This window comes from Andrena cerasifolii, chromosome 4 (genome assembly GCF_050908995.1).
Source record: "Andrena cerasifolii isolate SP2316 chromosome 4, iyAndCera1_principal, whole genome shotgun sequence".
Lineage (NCBI taxonomy): Eukaryota > Metazoa > Arthropoda > Insecta > Hymenoptera > Andrenidae > Andrena > Andrena cerasifolii.
Genome location: NC_135121.1, coordinates 19948637 through 19971444, shown reverse-complemented (window position 1 = coordinate 19971444; position 22808 = coordinate 19948637). Strand labels below are relative to the sequence as shown.

General features: G+C 46.4%; 4 protein-coding genes across 8 annotated transcripts; 3 read left to right on the top strand and 1 right to left on the bottom strand.

The window, feature by feature from the left end:
• Nucleotides 1-39: 39 nt before the first annotated feature.
• Nucleotides 40-1656, top strand: Prosalpha4 (proteasome alpha4 subunit). Its single transcript, XM_076810150.1, has 6 exons — nucleotides 40-243; nucleotides 512-638; nucleotides 713-826; nucleotides 902-1035; nucleotides 1108-1290; nucleotides 1378-1656. The coding sequence occupies exons 1-6, from the start codon at nucleotides 142-144 to the stop codon at nucleotides 1465-1467; spliced, it is 750 nt and encodes a 249-aa protein (XP_076666265.1). The 5' UTR covers nucleotides 40-141; the 3' UTR covers nucleotides 1468-1656.
• On the bottom strand, nucleotides 1562-2654 carry Emc5 (ER membrane protein complex subunit 5). Its single transcript, XM_076810157.1, has 3 exons — nucleotides 2283-2654; nucleotides 2122-2174; nucleotides 1562-2043 (listed from the first exon to the last, which is right to left on the bottom strand). The coding sequence occupies exons 1-3, from the start codon at nucleotides 2362-2364 to the stop codon at nucleotides 1855-1857; spliced, it is 324 nt and encodes a 107-aa protein (XP_076666272.1). The 5' UTR covers nucleotides 2365-2654; the 3' UTR covers nucleotides 1562-1854.
• Nucleotides 2655-3085: 431 nt separating this feature from the next.
• Cdk8 (cyclin-dependent kinase 8) lies at nucleotides 3086-5759 on the top strand. Of its 2 annotated transcripts, none has more exons than XM_076810143.1 (11): nucleotides 3086-3333; nucleotides 3712-3814; nucleotides 3877-3987; nucleotides 4079-4219; nucleotides 4292-4481; nucleotides 4552-4666; nucleotides 4753-4851; nucleotides 4929-5001; nucleotides 5081-5178; nucleotides 5249-5354; nucleotides 5414-5759. In XM_076810143.1, exons 1-11 carry the CDS (start codon nucleotides 3203-3205, stop codon nucleotides 5606-5608), a joined length of 1362 nt encoding a protein of 453 aa, XP_076666258.1. In that variant the 5' UTR covers nucleotides 3086-3202; the 3' UTR covers nucleotides 5609-5759. The 2 variants fall into 2 exon arrangements, with proteins under 2 accessions (XP_076666258.1, XP_076666257.1); XM_076810142.1 differs by having other exon boundaries at nucleotides 3090-3333; nucleotides 5411-5759.
• Nucleotides 5760-6783: 1024 nt separating this feature from the next.
• Nucleotides 6784-22791, top strand: Form3 (FH2 domain-containing protein formin 3). 4 transcript variants are annotated; one of them, XM_076810127.1, is made up of 26 exons: nucleotides 6784-6947; nucleotides 9854-9949; nucleotides 10045-10166; nucleotides 11506-11665; nucleotides 11808-11841; nucleotides 13959-14100; nucleotides 14183-14362; nucleotides 14708-15121; nucleotides 15189-15380; nucleotides 15456-15517; nucleotides 15583-15771; nucleotides 15855-16026; nucleotides 16120-16227; nucleotides 16302-16372; nucleotides 16452-16578; nucleotides 16638-16893; nucleotides 16963-17078; nucleotides 17166-17313; nucleotides 17392-17526; nucleotides 17632-17782; nucleotides 17869-17996; nucleotides 18074-18199; nucleotides 18305-18456; nucleotides 18540-18900; nucleotides 18972-20539; nucleotides 21952-22791. In XM_076810127.1, the coding sequence occupies exons 1-26, from the start codon at nucleotides 6929-6931 to the stop codon at nucleotides 22213-22215; spliced, it is 5493 nt and encodes a 1830-aa protein (XP_076666242.1). In that variant the 5' UTR covers nucleotides 6784-6928; the 3' UTR covers nucleotides 22216-22791. The 4 variants fall into 4 exon arrangements, with proteins under 4 accessions (XP_076666242.1, XP_076666240.1, XP_076666241.1 ...); XM_076810125.1 differs by having other exon boundaries at nucleotides 6785-6947; nucleotides 18302-18456; XM_076810126.1 differs by having other exon boundaries at nucleotides 6786-6947; nucleotides 16641-16893; nucleotides 18302-18456.
• Nucleotides 22792-22808: the final 17 nt, after the last annotated feature.

Sequence of the window (22808 nt, the reverse complement as noted above, 5' to 3'; positions counted from 1 at the left end):
CATTGCGTTACGACTTGCGTTACCCTCTACCGGCGAGAAATCTAATCAAGCTCGCAAATGTGTAGAGCAGTCGCTTTGAAAAACGGCGAAGTCATTTTGTGAGTTTAACAAGTTCGACGTTCTTCTTAGAAACTCAAAGCTATGACAGCGAGATACGACAGGGCTATCACGGTATTTTCACCGGACGGGCATTTGCTTCAAGTGGAGTATGCCCAAGAAGCTGTGAAAAAAGGTTCTACAGCGGTACGGTCACTAATTTCATTTAACCTCCTTTACCTGTGCGGTGAATTTAATACGGCAGTTTATGCGCTCCTCGCTTTAAGTACATCCTCTCTACAATATTTTATAATATACCACGCTCTATCAGTGATTCTACGCTACATTTTCATTCGATTCTCCAAATACATTTGAACATACATCTGCGTATTCGGATGACTTTTGCATCTGAACATAAACATTCACTTGACTCTGGATAGAAAATGTGCTAGTAGGAAATTCGATTTTATTCCAGGTCGGCGTTCGCGGCAACGATGTAGTAGTTTTAGGTGTCGAGAAGAAATCTATCGCCAAACTACAAGAAGAACGTACAGTGCGGAAAATATGTCTTCTCGACGAACACGTCGTAATGGCATTCGCAGGTTCGATTTGAATTTGAAATCTATGAGAAATAGTCCGTGCAGGCATAGCGTAGTAACGAACATTGTTCTTTAAGGTTTAACCGCGGACGCAAGAGTACTAATAAATCGTGCACAGATAGAATGCCAGAGTCACAGATTAACCGTAGAAGACCCTGTTACTTTGGAATACATAACCAGGTATATCGCTGGTAAGGATCGATATATCGCTATTTGTCACGTACCTAAACCAACGATCTCGGAATGAATATATTAATTATCTCCAGGTTTAAAACAGAAGTATACTCAAAGTAACGGGAGAAGGCCCTTTGGAATATCGTGTCTTATAGGTGGATTCGATTACGACGGCATTCCACACTTGTATCAAACAGAGCCTTCGGGCATTTATTACGAATGGAAGGTATACCTCGTGCGGAGTATTCGTTAGTTACGAAAGGAGGAAGAGAGAACTGATTTATTCCTTATTTTATAGGCAAACGCGACTGGTAGAAGCGCCAAAACGGTGCATGAGTTTTTACAGAAATATTACACGCCGGAAGAAGTAGCGACTGAGAAAGGTTCTATAAAATTAGCTATTAAAGCTTTACTGGAAGTAGTACAATCCGGGCAAAAGAACTTGGAAATCGCGGTGATGCGACGTGGCCAACCTTTGCAGGTATTAATTCTCTGACTTTCTATAGATTTCCACGAGAAGATTAGATATTCTTTTGTGCTATCCGTTCCCCACTTTTCGACATTGTAGATGTTAGATTCCGATACTATCGATGAATATGTCACGGAAATTGAGAAGGAGAAAGAAGCAGAAGCCGAGAAGAAGAAGCAAAAAAAGTGATGTCTTTATACGAACTTGCACTTTTATTATTCGTTCATTAATGTTTCGCATAAAATAAATATACAACACATAGGTAAAATGAATGAAACGAATCTGTCAACTCTTTTTTTTATTTATATTTTACTGCCATCTCCATAGAAAATATATGTACATTTAAGTATATTTTTAAATACATGATTTAAAATTCAAGCTATTATTGTGGAAAATCATCATCTTTCCGTGATCCCCATTCGTATTACGTAACACGTAGTGCCTAGATCATGGAATTGTACACGCGAGGTACGTCGATACTCTACTCTGGTGTTCGGTTCAAAATCTTTGGTGCGTAGCATCAAAAATGTGTCGGCTCTTAGAAGGTTTAAAATCAGTTCCACGCAACTGGAAATTTTATTCCGTATACTGGGGAGACAGAAATCTTCCACGGTGATTGAACAGATGGAACGATGGGAGATTTCGCAAAGTTTCCCAAGATTTATTTTCTAAATCAACTACTGCTCGAATTTCTTTGAAATCGCCAGCAATGTACATTACCCCGTACATAACCATAAACAAGCTAACGATGCCTTGTATCAAGATCTGTAAGAAATAAGCGTACCCCTTACTCATTTATATACATACGTCGCGCGTTAAATTTAAATACTATTCGATACATACATCAATTGGTAGAGTGGTAAATTCTTGCTCCGTTATTCGTAAGTATGAACGATCTGCAAGAATATTAGAAATCACGTAGCGGCAAGTTAATCTAAAATCTAACCTAAGCTTTAATAATGAATTAAAGTCGAAGAAATGTTGGATACAAATCGGATACTTACGTTGTGCAGCCGAATACGCTGCATGTAGTATCGACATCAATCCTATGAATGTTATAAATCTATGCAGAGTTGTAGCAGGCATTGTAATTGATATGACAAGCTATAAATTATCCACAGCAACGCACGGCAGTTTAACTTGTGCGACTGATTTCCAATTTCCGAGTCGCCTGTACCGACGACGAGAGAAAATATAAGGCTCTTTTTTAAACGCTGAAAGGTGACAGTGCATCCATGAGCACGTGTTAAATTATGTCCAATTACGTATTTCTGGCCAGCAGTGATGACTTTCCACGTCAAAAGTATTTCCCCGCTTCCTGACACTGACGTGTTTTCACGCCGATGCAACAGGAAACATATTGATCCACAAATTTGATCTAGGGACATTGGAAAGTAAGTACTTTTACATTGTCCATTATTGAGCTAGCACCAGCTAGCACAATATTTAAATCGCTTTTTAGGGCGGTATTCTCAGTCGCTACTTATTCTTAAGCAAATATTAGGTTAGTAGAGGATGCCGCATGCTTAAGCATTTGCTTAAGAATAAGTAGCGACTGAGAATACCGCCCTTAAAGTAATAAATCTATACAGTGGTATGAAGTAGTATCACAGACAAGGGATAGAAGTGCTACGAACTAAAGTGACAAGTGACCACGGGAATCAGGCCAATCTGAACGCATCGTTATTGTTTTCTCCTTTATTAACTTTACCGACTTCGGTGATTGTGTTGAAGTAGTTGCCCGAGTCACCGTTCTTAAGTATAGAGTGCGCGTTAAAACTTTGGATTTTTGGGAAGTCGGTATTTCAGTTCTATTCTCTGCCTCGTCTATGGTGTATGTGCGACAGTTGGGCGCTGTTGGGCGCTTGCTGGGCGAGTTAAAGATGTTTGTTTATAGTTGATAATTGTCCCGACAACATTAATCATGATGGATTACGAATTTAAAATGAAAACTCAAAAAGATCGAACTAAGGTTGAAGATCTATTCGAATTCGAAGGATGTAAAGTTGGAAGAGGGACTTACGGGCACGTATATAAAGCTCGTAGGAAAGAAGGGTCAGTCTATCTAACCTAACCAACAAGGCTGCGTAGCATTTTATCTTTTCATATTTTGTATTTTCACACCACAAGCATAATCTTAAATTTGTACAAACTTTCAACTCGCTGCAGCTCTCCCTTTATCACCAGGAAATCCTAGATCTACACCAACATTTCGCTTAGTCTACTTCTCTTCATTAAGACACCTTAAACTTTGCATTTTGAAACATTCCTTATATTCTTTCAATGCGCGTTATAATAATGTGCGACGCCCACGTGGAAATGGTTCTTTAACTTCTAGCTTGAATACAGTATATGAAAATTTATCGTGCAACATTTCTGTATCATCTTTTTCAATCTACATGTAACGATCTGTTTGAAATGAAATTTAAATAGCGTACCAGATAGCGAATTAAAATCTAGACCAGACACAAAAGATTTTGGTTTGAAGCAAATCGAAGGCACAGGTCTATCGATGTCTGCGTGTCGTGAAATTGCTGTAAGTTTATATTCTTTTATCCGTAGTGTGTATCTAGTGTTCTAATAAATCTATGTCCACAGTTGCTCAGGGAACTAAAACACGTTAACGTAATCACTTTAATCAGAGTGTTCCTGTCGCATAATGATCGCAAAGTATGGCTATTATTTGATTTTGCTGAACACGATCTATGGGTACGCACTCTTCAGAACTCCTACGAGTTTGGATTCTTAAAACATTCTTTTCACAGGCAAGATAATAAGTAATTTTCTATTTAACTTCTAGCACATAATAAAATTTCATAGAGCAGCGAAAGCTAATAAGAAGCCTGTTATGGTACCAAAGGGGATGGTAAAGTCCTTGTTATACCAGATCCTTGATGGTATTCATTACTTACATTCCAACTGGGTGCTACATAGGGATTTGGTAATAATCAAATAATTTGGTAATAATCAATAATATCATTTACGACGAACACGGCTGTTTGTTGTATCTTAGAAGCCAGCAAATATTTTGGTAATGGGGGAAGGAAATGAGAGGGGACGAGTAAAAATTGCGGATATGGGATTCGCGAGGCTATTCAATGCTCCTCTGAAGCCACTCGCCGATTTAGATCCAGTTGTTGTAACATTTTGGTATAGAGCTCCGGAATTACTTCTAGGCGCTAGGCACTACACGAAGGCTATAGGTATATTGTATGCGTTCGGAAGTAAACTTGTTACCCTCAGTTTCTGCAAATTTTTCGTTTCATCATTCAGATATCTGGGCTATCGGATGTATATTCGCAGAACTGTTAACATCCGAACCCATATTTCACTGCAGACAGGAAGATATTAAAACTAGCAATCCGTATCATCACGATCAATTAGATAGGTAAAGAAATATTATCGCTATAACGATCCTTGTGCCATTACCTGCGAGCAATGCGGAAAATAATAAGAGTGTGAAATTGCGTTCAGGATATTCAACGTGATGGGATTTCCTCTAGAAAAGGATTGGGAAGATATTAAGAAAATGCCAGAACATCCTACTCTATTAAAAGACTTTAAAAGATCGAAGTAAGTGTTGATTTAAGAACGAAGCTAGCTTCCGATAAATTTCGAATTCCAATGCGAATGGTTCTTTTATCTTACAGTTACGCTAACTGTTCTCTTACAAAATACATGGATCGGCATAAAATTAAACCTGACAGCAAGGCGTTTAATCTGGTAGAGCTAAATAAAATACGATATTCTTTTTCTGCTTCAACCGTTTGTTTGGACAGTGATAATAATTTAGCTGTTTCAGCTTCAAAAACTGTTAATGATGGACCCGAATAAACGCATAACGTCTGAACATTCTATGCAAGATGCCTACTTTCAGGAAGAACCACTACCAACGCAGGAGTATGTCTTTTGTACCGTGTATCGTATCGGTCGCTCGTTCGCAAATTTAACGGGTGCCATAATGTTTCAGTATATTCGCCGGATGCCCGATTCCATATCCTAAAAGGGAGTTCCTAACGGACGACGATACAGAGGAAAAGACTGAAAATAAAGCTCGACAAAATCAACAGCAAACAGTAAGTGTATCGTTTCGTCTAATTTACATCCTCTTATGGACACGGTGAAATTATAGCAGCAAAACCAGCAACAGCAAGGAAACGGCGACCATAACCATGGACAAAACGCGAAACGAGTAAGGCTGAACGGTCCACACGGCGCTCCAGAATTTCATCAACACCAGAGTCACGCGATGACCCACCAACAGCCACCGGGAATGGTCTATTCTACCGCGCAGCCAACGCAACCGTCGAATTTTCATCAACGCTTCTAAATCATCTCTGTAACGGGAGAGCTTATCGGTCGAAATGAATCAATGACTAGTGTATTAATTTAATTCATTTCTGTATCCGATCGATGAAGAGATGAACGATTCTTGTATATTCCATTACAGTATAATAGATTAATTTTATTTATATATAATACACGTGGAAGCATTATTTTCCCTGTGTTACTCTATCTCCATTGACTTTAAGAGTTGATAGTTTCGAACACACTAAGGACAATGTTTGATAAATGTTTTCGAGAAACGAAAGTGAAAAGAATAGTTGCCAGAGGCAGAAAAAGAAGGATAGAAAGAATTAACGAGGGCGATGCCTGTCAGGGGGAGTGAGAGAAAGTAAGAGTAAAAGAAGAAAGAGAGAAAGAGTGAAAATGAGATTGAAGAGAGACCCGGTCTCTCCTTGCCACGGAACGATAAGGAACGAAACAAGTGGCGATTTAGCGGAGAGGGAGTACGCATGCGCAGTAAATAATTCCTCAGGATCGTGGCGGTCGGTCGCGCCGCGCGCTCCTGAAACGCAGTTTCCGCGAATCGGTGCTCGACGAAAAAAGTGAGTGTGTGCGCCGCGTGCTACTGCGCCCGGGATGCCAATTAATCTACTAATCATCCACTCGGCAGTCAACCTGTTGATCGGATGAGAATTAAGTGGGGTGAGCCATATATTTCGATACTCCTGCTACGTTCCCTCGCGTTCGCTTCCTTCTCCTTTTCTCTTTCATATTCAAGTTGCGCTCATCTTTACAACACCTGTCAAACTTCGCGGCAGAAACTTCCCTCTTCTATTCTTTCCTTTCCTCTCCACGCGGAGCCTCCTTATCAACCGCAATCGCACGTTTCGCCTTAATTATCGTGACGCGCGTCACTTGTTTGTCACTCTCCTGTCAACACGGCGTCGTTTTATATCCATTTTCGGACAACAAGCATCGTTCTTCGCGACGCCGAATCCCGTTTTGCATCCCGTCGATTCACCACGTTTGCACCACACGCAAACGTGTCCGGACTATAAAGCGTCGGCCCGCGAATCAAGTGCAGGTGACATTTCGGTGGGAAAGCAATATTATAGTTTAAATAAGGCGTTACATAATTGGGATCCAAGCGTCAAGTATCGCCCGTTCCGGGGCATTTTCGTTTGTTGGTCTTTACGTAGATTGTTGCTTGAACACGCGAGCGGAGGTTGAATCGATGGAAATTAATCGAGCGACGAAAAGTCGCGAACGCGTAGAGCCGTTGATGAGCGTCATAGACGCAGAAGTAAAAGTAAAGGGGGGACGATCCTGACCACCGTATCCCCGATCCCGACCACTCGGGGCCATGACCACGTTGCGACAAGGTAACCACACTTACCTCCAATTCGCGCAGAAATCCCTCGAAATCCCGGGCCCGCTTATTCGCAGCAACAATTAAAACAGGTGTACCTAATGCAGGGTCGAGAAGCCGCGTTCACGAGCCACCTCTCCTACCTTATCGTCGGGGCGGAGTTTTCCTAGAAACGTTCAACGAATTTCAATGGAGGCGCGCGACGTAATCGCGATCGATGGCGGAGATAAATAGGTACTTAAGCTTACGCGCGATCTTCGCAGGCAACGGTACGAAATCTACCGAATACCGTGTCCGAACGTCGGGGACCGCGATTTCGTTTCGCGCAAGGACGATTGCTTTTCTATTCTGACTTTCACGCGAAGACGAGCGTGACGAAACTGTCAAGCACGCGTGGCCCGGCATAAAAGATTTTATGCGAAATCCAGCGAAATGGAGGCTTGGCGAGATCGGATATTGTCAAACGGCAGCGAGTGCATCAGCTTCTGCCTCAATTGCTTTACGAACCGCATCGATACTCGTCCTTCGATTCCAAAGACTCGCTGTCCACCATTTAGTCATTTAATCGGCTCTTCCTACTCTTCCTATTTAGTTCCGTCCGCACGTGCAACGAAATGTAAAAAGTTCATCCTGATCGCCTTGATTGCGTCCATATATGGACATTTGGAAGCAGCTGGAGGACACCTATCGACGCACGCCTTTCTCGCGGTCGACTAATTAGTCCGATTAGCGATTACTAGTCGCGAAACGACTGCGAAATAATACGATCGGGCCGCGCACGTGCGCTCCTCCGCCCCGGCGAATAGTGGGATTTACGATCATTCACGTAAAGTATGTGTCCATTTCCCTGGATCGTTCCTGATCGAAGTCTCTACTCGATTTTCCTCTGGATTCGATCCGCTTCGGGTAATCGAAACCCCGGCGAGAGTCTTCTCTCGCCACTGCGCCGCGCCGAGAAGAGTCGAAGAAAATGAAACGACATTGGCGACGGCCGAAACTTCTTTTGTGAGCAGTGAAAGACGTGGGAAGTGAGGAGATCGGATAGTCGGTGGAACACACACTTGCGTTTGCGTTTGCCTTTGCGTTCTCGAACGAAAGAGAACGAGAACGAGAGACAGAGAAGAGAGGCGAGGTCAACAAGGTACCCGATATGGTATCCCACGTCCGCCGTGAGTGCTATTTCATACATGTATACGTATGCCTAAATACGCAGGATACACGCGCGAATTCGTGCATACGTCGACAATCGTCGCCACAGTTGCCTACTATTAGTAATCGTCGCGATCAAACTACCAAATGCAACTCTATACGCAACTCGGAGCGCCACTCCGCGGCCGCGCCGATCTATAGCCCGAGTCTCTCCCCCCCCCCTTTTTCCCCGCGCTTCCCCGCGCCAGCGAAATTTCGGCACCGCTGTCTCGAACTGTCCAGCCTAACCACCCGATTCCTGCGAACTTCCGAGTAGTCCTTTTCCCCTAGAAACCGGCCACGCGACCCAATCATCGACCGACCGTGGACCGTTATATAAATTAAATTAGAGAAAGAAAGAAAGGCACCGCGACCGTTCGAGGAGCGATAGTCTCGGGAGAGATATCGGATCGGTGCGCGTTGTTTTTTTTTCCTCGTTTCGATCCGCGGCCTTCCTAAGATGGCCAGTGACCGTAAATGCAGACATGCAAGTGTGAACTTGGAGGTCGTCGGCAGGAACGACTGCAGGAAGCTCCGATGGCTTAGTACGGCCGTAGCAAGGCGTACTAGCATGAATCACTCGCCTCGGCCAGCTTCTACCGTTCGTTCTACATATGTTTCGAACTGTACTGGCGAATCTCTCGCTTGCCTACCTCCCGATCGTCCGCCCTTTGCAGCTTATCGTCTCGTAATTCGTATCTTCGATCCAGAGAGTCGAGGGGCTTGTCAAGAGTAGCTGTTACACGGAAAAAGTTCATTCTCCCATCGGTTAATTGGCCGTAGTCGGGATTTGTCGCGAAACCTCGGGATCCTGGCCCTTAATATTGGAGAATCTATTTTTAAACGTGACTAGAGGTATGTGCATGCATATGGTGACGCAATCCTATGGTCTTTCCTCTATACATATCTCCCGCCCTACCCTTCTCCGTTTCACTCTTACTCTCTCGCATCTTTTTTCCATCTCCATCGCCGTCTCCTTTTTCCCCTCTCCTCCCTCCCTTCTCCTTCCCCTCTGTCCCTCTTTGCCCCGCAGTCTCTCTTCCATTTCTTAAAGTTCCTCTTTTTCCTACGTGCCCCCTGTATTCTCGGGTTCACGGTGTCCCATAGCGCCAACACTCTCTCCAGATTCCATCGAAACCATTGGACAGGAGCAGTTCCCTTGAGAATTAAGGGTAATACTATTCGCGAGTAAACGAAACGCGACACGCCGTAACCGTTTTTTTTTTCCTCGGCTACGCGGCGATCTTACGATTAGTCATAGGAACGAAGCTGTGCCCTCGTGTTCTCAACCTAGACCTCGCTCCAGCTTCGAGTCGATTTCTTCCAATCGACGATCAACGTCGATTCGCGATGCAATTCGTTCGATTGGCCCGTTGGCCGTGCGAGCTGAACTACGAGAGCCTTGTAATTACTACGAAACCTTACGTTTCCAAACCATAAATATATACGCGGATAGAAATAAAGTAGATTCGTAATCTCTATTCGGCGAGAACGGTCGTGCGATAAAGTAGTAAGTAAAGCTTTTTACACGCGCCGTTAAACGCGCCGAGGAAAGTTGAGCGCCCATTGAGGTGCGTTGAATGGCGTTAGGTTTTCTTCCATGTGGTCGTTTTTACGCCGACTCTCCTTACTGGGATATTATGCTCCGCGCTAGAGCATAATGCCTGATAATGCCGCCGGCCGTGCGTTCATGTTTATTACGCGCTCTCTGATTTGCCCGTTTTCTTTCAGACTGCGCAGCTTCCACAAATGCAGTCAACATGGACTCTAACGTTGGTCTCGACTACATCGTGGATAATCCTGATTACTGCGCGAAGCTTGCCTCAGGTAAACGATTATTCATCGTCCTCGGTAGTTTGAATCCCCGAGCGGCCTGCATTCCAGCCGCGTCGCACTGATCGTGTATCTCGTTGAATTTTCAGCCTTAGACACCGCCTGCCCGTCGGCGTCGGTGAAGAAACAAGTGGTGGAATTGCTCTCCGCTCTTTGCGTTTACAGTCAGGATGGACGGCAGAGGGCTATCGATACTCTTCACGCGTATCAGGTGATAGGCTTCCGTCAGTTAACGTTAGGAATCACGATCGCGATGCACGCGGAGAGGCTGTGCTTCAGTGCTGGCGTTGAAACGGGAGGCTGCCGCGCCGCGCCGGTGCCCGTGCCCGTTTGTCCATTCTAACAACTTGTAAGTTGTAAGAGGGACGCGCGCGATCACGGCGATGGTGGTGCCGAGAGCTTGGATAAAAGTCACGGTTCAAGGTCTTCCTTCGGCAAACAAAAGAACGATCTACACCGTAATGTTCCCGATGCCCGCTTAACGTCGCGAACCTTGTGAATTATGCTTTTTATCGCCGAGCAATTTGTCGCGTTAATCAGCCATTAAATGCAGCGCGAGCGCCTTATCGAATATTAAAGTGTACGCGTGCAAATACAACTCGTAGGCGCGAATGTTACGGTTAAAAGCGGCGCGACGTAGGGTAGACCTGCCTAAATCGTAGCCCTTAAGAACAAATGCTTGTTACAGGAAAAATGAAAGGAAATTAGTGGTAATCAACTGTTTGGTAATAGAATAAACAGTTGCGTGAACTCAAACAGCATAAAACAAGCAACTTCTATTCATAAAAACGATTTATTTTTAATATGGAAAAAGTACGATTTAGGATTAATCTTCCTAAATCGTACCATAGTTGTCCTAATTCGTAGTTTTAAATTTTAATTACTACAATCATCAAAAGTATTTCTATATATTCCCGCACAAAACTCGTGTGCCCGCATTTTGCACCGCGGGCACCGTATCACGTTTCCCTGCCTATTTTCTTGACACAATTCAGAAAAACCAGCTTTCGTTTTCATCGTCTCTCTTCTTCTTCTTCTTTTCTTCCTTCTGCGTATTGGTTTTCGCGGTATTTTTCCTCTTACGTGTTTTCCTTTACTGTTCTGGTTTTTCTGGTTATTCAAATCCAAGGCGCTAAAATATGGGGCACTGTTCCTTGATGCCAGAGCAAGAAATAAACTTGACAATGGACGTAGTTTCACATAGAATTTCTTCTCGCTGATTGTCACAAATACTAAGTGTACAAAATCCTTAAGGATCGTGACGAAATTTTAGCGAAAAGTACCCGAAGGACTTACCTGCTTTGTATTTTTTTGTGGAGTGACGGCATGGTGACTTAGTTTGTTAATGGCGTATGGCTAACTGTTGTTTACACTTTCTACCCCTAGGGGCGATTGTGATTGTCTTAAGTTAAAAAAGAACAGCGGGGGGTACGATTTAGGCAAGTTTACCCTATGCAAGAAGCTACGCGCACGCGACGCTACGCGCGATAAAAGTAACGCGCGCACGTACGCTCGCTACTAATTGTAAGATTCGACTGGGAACGTTACAGGAGCGGAAAGGTGAACGATACCGACTACGGATCGTGGTCGACGAGCTACAAAAAGCAACTGCCGAGGATTATCGGACCGCCCTATTGGCATTCATAAACTGTCTAGTCATCTCCACGCCGGAGCTCAAGGATCGCATACGGATTCGGAACGAGTTCATCGGTTGGTACCTTAACTTTCAAATTTTCCGTTAACCTCTAGTGGGAGAAGCAAGGAAGCTTGGCGCGGCGAATTGAGCATTAAACCACTCGGGGGAGGCACTACTTACTATCAGAAAAGCCAATGGTATCGTTTTCCCTTGCAGGTTTGAAGCTGCTCCCGATCTTGAACGAATTGCGGTGAGTACTCTACGACGTCCTGGATTCACGACATTAACTGATTAACACCTTAACATTGTTGAATAATAAATAATAATGAACGTTACGAAAGGGCGCCTTATTGTACCCACACCTTCTCATTTGCCTTCTCACCTAATGAAACGTTAATGTCGCGCATGCATCGAGCGTCGTACACACATACATACATACCTAGCTACCTACCTAGCCAGGACTCTTAAGCAATTCTTCTGTATCAAGGATGGGTGAACTAATCAGCGGGGCATTCGATCCGCGTATCAAACGCGCGCACCATTTGCATGCCACTAATCCAAATAATCATCGTTGCCTGGCCCCGAGATGTTCGTCTCTGTCGCACCTTGGATCGCGGACAGTAGGCACCAGGCGCGCGGCATCATTGCCTTTTTTCGGTCGTTGTGTTGTGTAAACAATAGCCGATCGACGAAAAGGAAGAAGGGGACCGCGGCAGAAGCACGGCTGGAACTACAAGTATTTGCGCCGAATCACGATGCGCGGCGCGGCGGCTCTAGCTGCAGGTTTTGCCGTTTCCTTTAGGTCTCCGCTAAAATCACTCCCTACAGGAATAGTACCGTCTGTCATTCCTTCGCGGGATGACGGACGAGCAAACTATTCTTGATCGAGCGAAACTATTCAAACAAGTCGCTTTAAATATCGCCGAAAGAATCGGTCTGTCGGAATTCGCGATAAAGGGAACCGGCCGGATTTCCTATTCGAGCTCGCTCAAGGGCTGGTCGAGTGATGAAAAAGAACACGCCGTCCGTAGGAAAGAGATCCGGCACGAGAAGAATGCCAAGGATACGACACAGGGATCGCGGCACCATTCGGCGGGAAATACATATGTAGAAACGCGTGCGTTGCTTGGAAGAACTGTAAACTTCTCTTCCCCTCTTCCTTGCGCCGCCTTCCCGAATTCTTTGGTTACGGCTACCGTGCGAAAGCGAGAAGAAGAAAGGGACGAAGGGCGAGAGAGAGTCGGGGAGGAGGAGTGGCTGGAAAGAGGGCTCGCGCGGAACGGAGGAGTGCGAGGGAAGGGAAAAAAGGAAAAGCGAAAGAGGCAATTCGAAGGGAGAGAGAAAAGCCCGAATTAACTCTTCGCGCGCGGGATGCACCTGCAGCTGCACGATCGCACTCGGCTGGAGCGATCCGCGTAGTGCTCCTCTGATGGCCAGACTACTGCACCCACTGTCAGCGGCCCTCGGTTCTCATCTCAAATTTCTATTCAACTTCTCTCTCTCTCTTCCGCCAGTACCGCTATACACTCAAGCGATTCGTTAATTACCTAATTACACATGTACCTGCTACCCGAGAGCCTCGGTATGTCGAGTGCCATCGTTAAACCGGGCCACCCTTTGCGTCCGGTACAGTGAAAAGTGAAGTTTCCATTCCTCCGCTCTGAATTTGTAGGCGACGATTTTCTGTTCTCGGTCCGGCGGAAGATCGGCGGCACGGTTAGACAACCGCAAAGACAGCGACTATTTTCGGGTGTGCATCGTGGAGACGGGAATCGTGGTCGAAGCGCAACTGGAGCTCGCCGTGCATAGGAGCCGTGTAAAATTGCCCGTAGCATTCGTTTGTACCGCTTATGTATCGCGTGGCTGGTCGAAATCCAAGCAGCAGGGTGCTATTAACGGAGCAATAATCGTTTCGCCTAACGCTTGATGGACGGGACCGCGGGGTAGACGAGCGGGGATATTACATAGATATTATGACGAACACGTATGCTACTCCTACCGCGTAAGAATAGCCGGATAACGGATCGAGGGTCTCGAACGGAAGGCACGTCGATTTATGATACACCGTCGACACTGTTCTCTGACAGATCGAGCGAATGGTACGTCTACGTAGAGACAGTGGAAATAAAGATCGCAACGCGTTAGCAGTAAAGTGATGAAGCTCGAGAAAGTTGGAAGCGCAGAACGAGTAGGAAGGATGGAAGAGACGGGGAGAAAGAGAGGCGAGGGGCGGGGGTGAAAAAGCTAGGGTAGAGATATCGAGATTCTAGGGAAGACACGTGTGTGGAGTGTGACGAAAATAGAGCGAACAACTGCGTAAAGGCTTAAAATGTACCCGGATCAGGAAGGTGACGATTGTTCTTGCAGGAAGAGTCACGCTCCGGACCTCCGAGTGCAGCTCGACGTGTTCGACGATCAGCGAGAGACCGACGAGGAGTTGTCCAATCACGGACCACCGGGAATAGATCTCTCTTCTCACGTCGATGTTTTCTACGCGATTTTCGGACAGGTAAGGGAATACCGTGTGCACGCTCTCGCGATTGTCCGACCTGGTTGGTCCCCTAACTCGAGAAACCCCCGATGTACTTCAGATAGCGGACACCCCGCAGGAGATACCATTCCTCAGCATTCTTCAGCATCTGTTGCGACTGGATCCCAAGGATGCTGCGAGCGATTTAGCATGGGACACCGCGGAGACCTTAGTGCACAGAGCAACGCTCTTAGAAAACCGAGAAGACGCTACCAAGCTACTGCGGTCGCCCAGCCTGCAGGTACCTCCTCTCGCTTCTTTACGCCAACCTACTCCTCTCTTCTTTCTTTTTCTTTTAGATGCAAGAAACATTCGATACGTTGACTTTCATCGTTACTACCGCATCGTTTAGCCGGTTTAGCGCTTTCTCTCCTACCGCGTAACGGAATTGCTTGCCAGCTCGCGTGCCAGTTACGTCAGCTGGTTAAAATTTCACGCGAGTTTCTCGGATAATTGTCAATGTCATCGGCCCGACGCCAACTGACGCAACGCTTGCTGGATCCCGCACTTTTACTTTTCGCGACCCGAGCTCTCGCGCTGCGTTTCGCCTCCCGTAGTACATGCTCGGTGAATGTTTGCATTACAGACGAATCTGTGCTGTCACTGTCGAGGTGCCGATCAGACCTGCGGAACGTCGCGGAAAGCCTCGCTGCCGATCAACAATTCAGCAACTCCGTCGCCACCTCTGCCACCCCCGCCACCGCCTCCAGCTCTGGGCCCTGCTGCCAGTCCCAGTTCAGGCCCTGGTCCCGCTGTTGGCCACCAAGGTCGCGTTTTACCGCCACCTCCGCCTCCGCCGCTTTTCACCGCCAACGCGACGCGTGCTGATGCATCGATGGAGCCGCCGCCCATGCCACCACCCTTGCACGTGCTACCGGTTACACGGGCGCCCACCCCCGATCCGCCGAATAATCACGCCAGACTACTGCCGCAACAGGAAATACCCACCCCCAAGGCAAAAATGAAAACGATCAACTGGAACAAGATACCCAATCATAAAGTACGCGTTACAGTGGCGCCTTTTGCTCTTCCTAGCCTCCACTTCTTATTATGAATAACTTTATCAGGTGATCGGCAAGCGGAACATTTGGTCTTTGGTAGCAAACGAGCATCAAAACTCCCCCATGCTGGACATCGACTGGGCAGAGATGGAAGGCCTGTTCTGCCAGCAAGTGCCGCCGATGTTACCCGCTGCATCCTGCTCCTCTTCCTACGGCGCTAACTCTGACGCTGAGAAGAAACGTCGAGAACCAACCGAGGTAACACTTACGCCCACTCTGACGCGCTTGCCTTGCTCTGGTTGGCTCTTGCGACAATTTCCTCGAATGTTTCAGATCGCGCTTCTGGATGGCAAACGGAGCCTGAACGTGAATATATTCTTGAAACAGTTTCGAAGGTAGGTACCTCGCCGACGCGGCCCCGGTAATTACGTGCGTACGTCTCTGAACGGATTCGTTGCAGCTCGAACGAAGATATAATACAATTAATAAAGGACGGCGGTCACGACGACATTGGGGCAGAAAAATTACGCGGTCTTCTCAAGATTCTGCCCGAGGTGGACGAGCTGGAAATGCTCAAAAGTTTCGACGGCGACAAGTCGAAACTCGGAAACGCCGAGAAATTCTTTCTGCAGCTCGTCCAAGTACCAAAGTAAGATGCGAATAATTCTAATTCGAGCCTCGCCCTTCGACATTTACGGGTCTAATTGTTTTACGCTGCGCGCCCGCCGAAAGTTACAAGCTGCGTATCGAGTGTATGCTGCTGAAGGAAGAGTTCGCTGCCAATATGAGCTACTTGGAGCCGAGCATCAATTCGATGATCCTCGCCGGGGAGGATCTCATGACCAACAAGCCGCTGCAGGAGCTGCTCTACATGGTCCTAGTGGCTGGGAATTTTCTCAACTCGGTAGGAAAGTGAAACTCGGGCTTCTCCAAAGTAAATATATATTCTGGCCAGAAACGACAAGGGAAATGAATTTTCCGTACATGAATGCCGTAGGGTGGCTACGCTGGAAACGCTGCCGGAGTAAAACTGTCATCTCTGCAGAAACTGACGGAAATTCGGGCGAACAAGCCAGGAATGAATCTCATACACTACGTGGCCCTGGTAATGTAACTTTCACAGTAACTTTGCTTCCGCGCCCCCGTTGTTATCTCACGCTTCAACGTTTCCCGCCGCAGCAAGCCGAAAGGAAAAGAAAGGATCTGCTGGACTTTGCGAAGGGCATGAACACTCTCGAAGCTGCCACCAAGTAAGTGCGTTAGAGCGATCCTAAAAATCGAACAGCGCGACTGGTAACTTGACCGTTTATCGTGTTCTCGCGGCACAAGGACCACGACGGAGCAGTTGAACAACGAATTTAACGCACTCGACACGAAGATCAAGAAGATCAAAGCGCAGACTCAACTTCCTTCCACGGAGCCAGACATACAAGAACAGATGGCTCAGTTTTTGCAAGTAGGTCGGATACGCGCGTAGCCTTACAACCGAATTCTAACTTTGGTACGCTGGCCTAGCAGATGGCGGAGCAGGAGATGAGTCAGTTGAAGAGGGACATGGAGGAGCTCGAGACTTGGAGGCGATCGCTCGCTGAATTCTTCTGCGAAGACACGAATACGTTCAAGATCGAAGAGTGCTTCAAGGTATTCCACCAGTTCTGCCAAAAGTTCAGCCAGGCTGTCGCGGAGAACGAGAGGCGAAGAGCTCAAGAGGAGCAGGTGTTGGCGAGGCGCAAGCAACGAGAAGAGCAACTTTTGGCCAAAAAGCGATTACGTACGTCGTCGTATTTTTTTCTTTCAATTTAGGTATCTCTTTAGCGTGACAGTTACACTTACTCTACAGTGACAAATCAAGCCGAGACCCCAGCCTCCGAATCCGAATGTAACTTAATGGATTATGGCCTTTTCGATCTCCATACCGGTTTACCTCAAAGAAATTATAGTCGCAACGATGCCAAGGTAAGCGTTCCTCTCTATTTCGCGCGACAACTGATTCTGATTTCTGATCTCTGTTCCACATCGAAACGCTCTTTGCTCTGAGCGCAGGTGAAAAGATTGCAAAACGGGGGAGTTACGTCGGACGAAGATGTCTCGATCACCGGTTCTCCGAGCATTCGAAGACGCCTGGGCTCCTGTTCCGGTGGAACCGGAACCGGCGACCAACAATCAACCAAAGACGAAACATATTCTCCAGGTTTTATTCCCAAACTGTACGATAACTACGCGAGTGTTTTCCCCCCGTTTTATCAACGTTATTTCTTTCGCGTGGTAGATGTTACGCCGAACGGCACCCTTCGTCGTCGCAGAAGTCGGATACCCAGCGAGGACGACGACGGCAATTTGATGGACTTTTTGAGGACTTCGGGGCAAGACAGCTCTCGAGAAAGAAAATCTTGGGGTAGTTTAGGTATGATTCGCGTCGTGTATACCTATACGTGTGTATAGTACGGTGTAGCGATGTAAGCGCAAAGATGCTGAAGAAATTCGTTTGTATCCTTGACTGGGCCCACAGATCGATCATGGGCACGAAGAGCTCGCGGCCAATCTCGCAGGAGCGATCTACTGAACGCCGATTTCTCGGCTGATCGAGAGAGACCGAGTTCGCCGTCGCCTTTGGTGGAAAGCAAACCTTTCTTGCAAGAAGAGGAGACGAAGCCAGCGGGGTAAGACACGCACAGTGGAAACAAATGCATGTCCGAATACAGATACCGTATACATACGAGAAACGTGTTTCTCTCTGTCGAAACAGAAAAGCGTGGCGGCAGAAGATCGAGGCGTGGTTGTCGGAAAACGAGAAAGAGGATCGTGCGGGTGAAGAGCTTCAAAGGAAAGCGAGGCAATTGCATCAGGCGAATCGACGGTCCTTCGAAGACTCGGGTAAATACACGTACGCTCTTACCACGGTGAAATATCTTTTCTTTTAACTCGGCCGCGTTACCGCGTTGAATCCGCAGAAAGCGAAGGCAAGACAAACACCCCGAACGAAGGCAATTCTACGCACGAAACATTCTCCGAAGTTTACGACTGGCGTCCATCGGTTGAGAAGACAGACGTGATGCGCACCATGGAAGCTATAGAAGGTTATTCCTCCCATTTTCCACCCCTCGATTACGCGTACAATATACTCACGTGTACGTATACCTATTGAAAGTAAGACCCGACTAACGCCAGCTTCGTTTCAGAAGCCGAAACGCATCCGTCGCAAAAGGATAAATCTCCCTGGAGGAAGTCCAGCTTGAACGTACCAAATAGCATGGAAGAGACTGATCCCCGATATTCCCGTAGGCTAAGATCAAGGCTCAGCACGGAAAATGTTCTCACCCCGACCACCTTGCAGGTTAATATCCTTTCGAAAAGGATTCCACGACGGTGACTGCTGTTTCCCCTGTAAACGCAGCATCCTCTTTTCCCTGATTCCAGTCGATCAAAGAGGAAGACAGAAAGAAGAACAAGATGAACGACCCTGCGAATTCGGAGAATCAGGACGAGTTAACGATCTATTTGCGGCAACCTTACGCCAACTCTCAAGCGCCCGCGTCACGGAGAATCTCAAAGTTCAAAAGAGGCCAGAACGAGGAGAAGATCAGCGACAAGATCGAGATCGACTCGGATAACATCGAAACCCCCCCGGCGACCAGGAAGCTGTTTAGTCCACCGAGGGAAGTGAAGCCGATCGAGAAGGAGCCGTGCAAGAGGGAACGCTGCAGCAGCTCCTTCCAGAGTCGAGATCACAAGAACCCTACCGCGAAGACTGCCAATAACAACGCCGACTTCGGGACAGGTGAGTCAGACTTGTCCGTGTTTACGTCGGTTCCCCAGCGAGCCGGAGATTGACGTCTGCGAGTGTTTCAGGTAACTTCGATCGCTACTCGGCGACGAGGAGAACGCGGCGGTATAAAAAGATACAAGATTCGCCGGAGAAAGAGTCGAGGCAGGACATCGCGAGTTCCGAGTCGCTGGAGGACAAACCAGCTCAGCGGCCGCAGACGCTGCCGCTGTCCGAGGAGAATCACGACGAGGACTCGATGCTGCGCGCTTGGCAGGATAAACTGAAGCGACGGGAGGCGTCCGCCTTCGAGATCGACGCTGCGCTGGCGGACATCGCCCGATCCGGCGAGGACCTGCAACGGTTGTCGCGACCGGTAACGTTAACTCACAGAAACTCGAGGCTGCCCGTCAGCCAACCTCCACCCGTCCTCGCGGTCACCAACACCGTCCTCAGCCCCGTCATGCAAGAGTCGCGGCCCCGCGAACCTTCTTTAACCGTACTCGCGGAGAGGGCCGTGACCAGCCGGGAACGGCAGAGGAGCATGATCGATCCTAGTCAGGTGAAAGAGGCGATAAGGCTGACGAGCAACCCGCCGAGTCAGGTGAATCAGATCCAAAACGGCTCGACTCTGTCGCCCTGCGATCGGAATCACGTTACTCAGGATTACAGACCGTCCAACTCGCGGCAGGAGGAACCCACCGAGGACCAAACCGATCTGATAGACCTTTCCCAGAGTCAGTTCGGCGCGATCACCGGGGCGGTTTACGATAATTTAAGGAGCAGCGTGGAGGCGACGCGGTTAGACGCCTCGAATCGGAACGAGATTAGAATCGAGTCCGCGCGACCAACGTCGGACAGCTCCGTGTTCCGTGGCAAATTTATTCCCGACATAAGCGTGACGTCCTCCTCGCCTCTGCCCGCTTCCGGGAAAGGTCGCGACCAGGAGATGAACGACGAAGGATTCGAGGAAACGCAGAGCTTAGTTTCGGAGACGTTGAGCCAAGAAACGTCCTCCGGTAATTACGAGACCGACACGCACGACTCGACGCGGTGTTCGCCAGCCGAGCTACAGTATTCTGGGAACGACAACGATCGCAGCCGAACCGTCGGTGCCACTCGCCAGGAGGCTGACCACACTGCGAAGAGGTCCATTGACAGGGCGTTAAAGTCGCCGACTAAAGGATTAGAGAAGCGAGCGAACTCGATGAGACACACCAGCGAGAAATCTAGCTTTTTACCGAAACGGACCAGCAGCTTAAAGCGAGACAGCGGCTCCAGGAAGCCGGAATCGGTGCAACGTACCCCGATCTCGGCCTTTACATCGGACAGTCAGCCGAGGAACGAAGTGGAACGTTCGGGGTCGAGAAGCAGCCTTCGGAGCTCCCGAAGCTCCTTGAATAGCGCCACATCGGTGAACACTGTAAGAAACTTGGTACCGAATCACGCTCACCTTCGCACTTACACGTCCGCGATCTGCGCGCTGACCAACGATCTACGAAAGAGCCCGTCCAACACTCCGCTGCCGCCGAAGAGTATCGAGAAACGACGCACGAATCCGCGGTCCACCGTCAGTAGAATACCCGCCAGTCGAAGCAGCAGCAGCGGGAGCAGCATTGGACCAGCTGCGAGAAATGTTCGCAAACCTATAGGGGTGAGTTCTTTCCGTATACTTCTCCTTATAAGGTCATTCCATGCGAAATCGGAGACTTTGCGGCGTAACATTTCTGATTTAGGTGAAACTTGGATATGTTGTAGTATTTAGGGATGTATAAGCATATCTCGAAGGATTTTTCAAAATGTAAAAAATTCAGGATCTTTGAAATATAGTGTTAATTTTTTAATTCCAGTTCTTTGAAATATAGTTTTAATTTTTTAATTCTAGTTCTTTGAAATATAGTGTTAATTTTTTAATTCTAGTTCTTTGAAATATAGTGTTAATTTTTTAATTCTAGTTCTTTGAAATATAGTGTTAATTTTTTAATTCTAGTTCTTTGAAATATAGTGTTAATTTTTTAATTCTAGTTCTTTGAAATATAGTGTTAATTTTTTAATTCCAGTTCTTTGAAATATAGTGTTAATTTTTTAATTCCAGTTCTTTGAAATATAGTTTTAATTTTTTAATTCCAGTTCTTTGAAATATAGTGTTAATTTTTTAATTCCAGTTCTTTGAAATATAGTGTTAATTTTTTAATTCTAGTTCTTTGAAATATAGTGTTAATTTTTTAATTCTAGTTCTTTGAAATATAGTGTTAATTTTTTAATTCCAGTTCTTTGAAATATAGTTTTAATTTTTTAATTCCAGTTCTTTGAAATATAGTGTTAATTTTTTAATTCCAGTTCTTTGAAATATAGTGTTAATTTTTTAATTCTAGTTCTTTGAAATATAGTGTTAATTTTTTAATTCTAGTTCTTTGAAATATAGTGTTAATTTTTTAATTCCAGTTCTTTGAAATATAGTGTTAATTTTTTAATTCTAGTTCTTTGAAATATAGTGTTAATTTTTTAATTCCAGTTCTTTGAAATATAGTGTTAATTTTTTAATTCTAGTTCTTTGAAATATAGTGTTAATTTTTTAATTCTAGTTCTTTGAAATATAGTGTTCATTTTTTTAATTCCAGTTCTTTGAAATATAGTGTTAATTTTTTAATTCTAGTTCTTTGAAATATAGTTTTAATTCTAATAGAATTCTAATCGTATTTTCATAATAAAAAATAGACCGAATTGCTTCGTGTTTGGACTCCTTTTCATCGACATAAACTCGCCAGTCCATCGCATCGGTAATACTCTCACCAAGGTGTAATCAGTAACATGAAAAGTTTCATATTCAATACTGAATGCCTCGATTCGCCGTCGACCGAGGGTCCCCCGCTGGTGCGCTATTTCACTCACTCTCGGTTTACGTCGATCAGTCTCCTTGTCAGACGGTTCGTGCGAGGGCCCTGACAAGGGTCAGTTTATTAGGTGCTAACTACTTCTCGATAATCCAGGGAAGACTGTACTTTACCTTCGATTCCTTAGATTTTACGCTTACGCCCCGCTGAATCCTGACCCCACTGTTTTCAGGCATCGACCGACGCACAGACTGGCGGCAAGGTCCGGGTGATAGCCTCGCGTAGCAGCAGCAGCGGAAGCGGTAGCAGTATCGGACAACAATGTCTTCCCTCCAATCGGTCAGCGAGTATCGAAAAAGCGCTAGCCACGAAGAGCAAGTTGGTCCACCCTCGAGCAGGAACCCGGAACCACAGTTTCATGAGACCGACGGCCGCGAGTGTAAATAAAGGCTCCATCCCGAATCTTCCCAGGAGCATCAAAGGTTTGGTTAAGTGATTCACCAAAAAAAAAGAAGAACCAGAGCAGAGGAGCGACTGAGCCGTAACACTTATCAGTTTATACGTATGTACATTAACAACGGTAATCGCCCCGTTATCTACGATTTCAAGCAATCCCTTCGATCCGCGCATACCGTTAAGGATCCAGATTTTAGAAGATTAACGGATTAATAGCTTCGTTACTCACTTTCAAGTTACACAGTGGCATTATAATTGCAGAAATCTGTGCGATTGATCTGCATAGAATCGTAAAGTAGGTCGCACGTGTCGTGGAACATGCAGCACGTGCGGATTGGCAATGTCGTTTTTAAGCATTCTGCGAACACAGGAGTTACACGGAGTCTCCTATAATTTATGTCGATTTAGCTAGAACGTTCGGCGATACCTTCCACTCCTTTGGAATGCAGCTGCGAACGTGTAATATACATATAAATCTACTAACTAAGCATGTACGATATGCATAGGCATATGTATGTATAAGGTGTATCGACCGTACTATAGTAAGCATGTTGTGTAGAACACGATCGTTAGTAAATTAACGAATTAAATAAACGTGATTTAATTTCGTTGGAGAGAGCGGGGAAGCAGAAG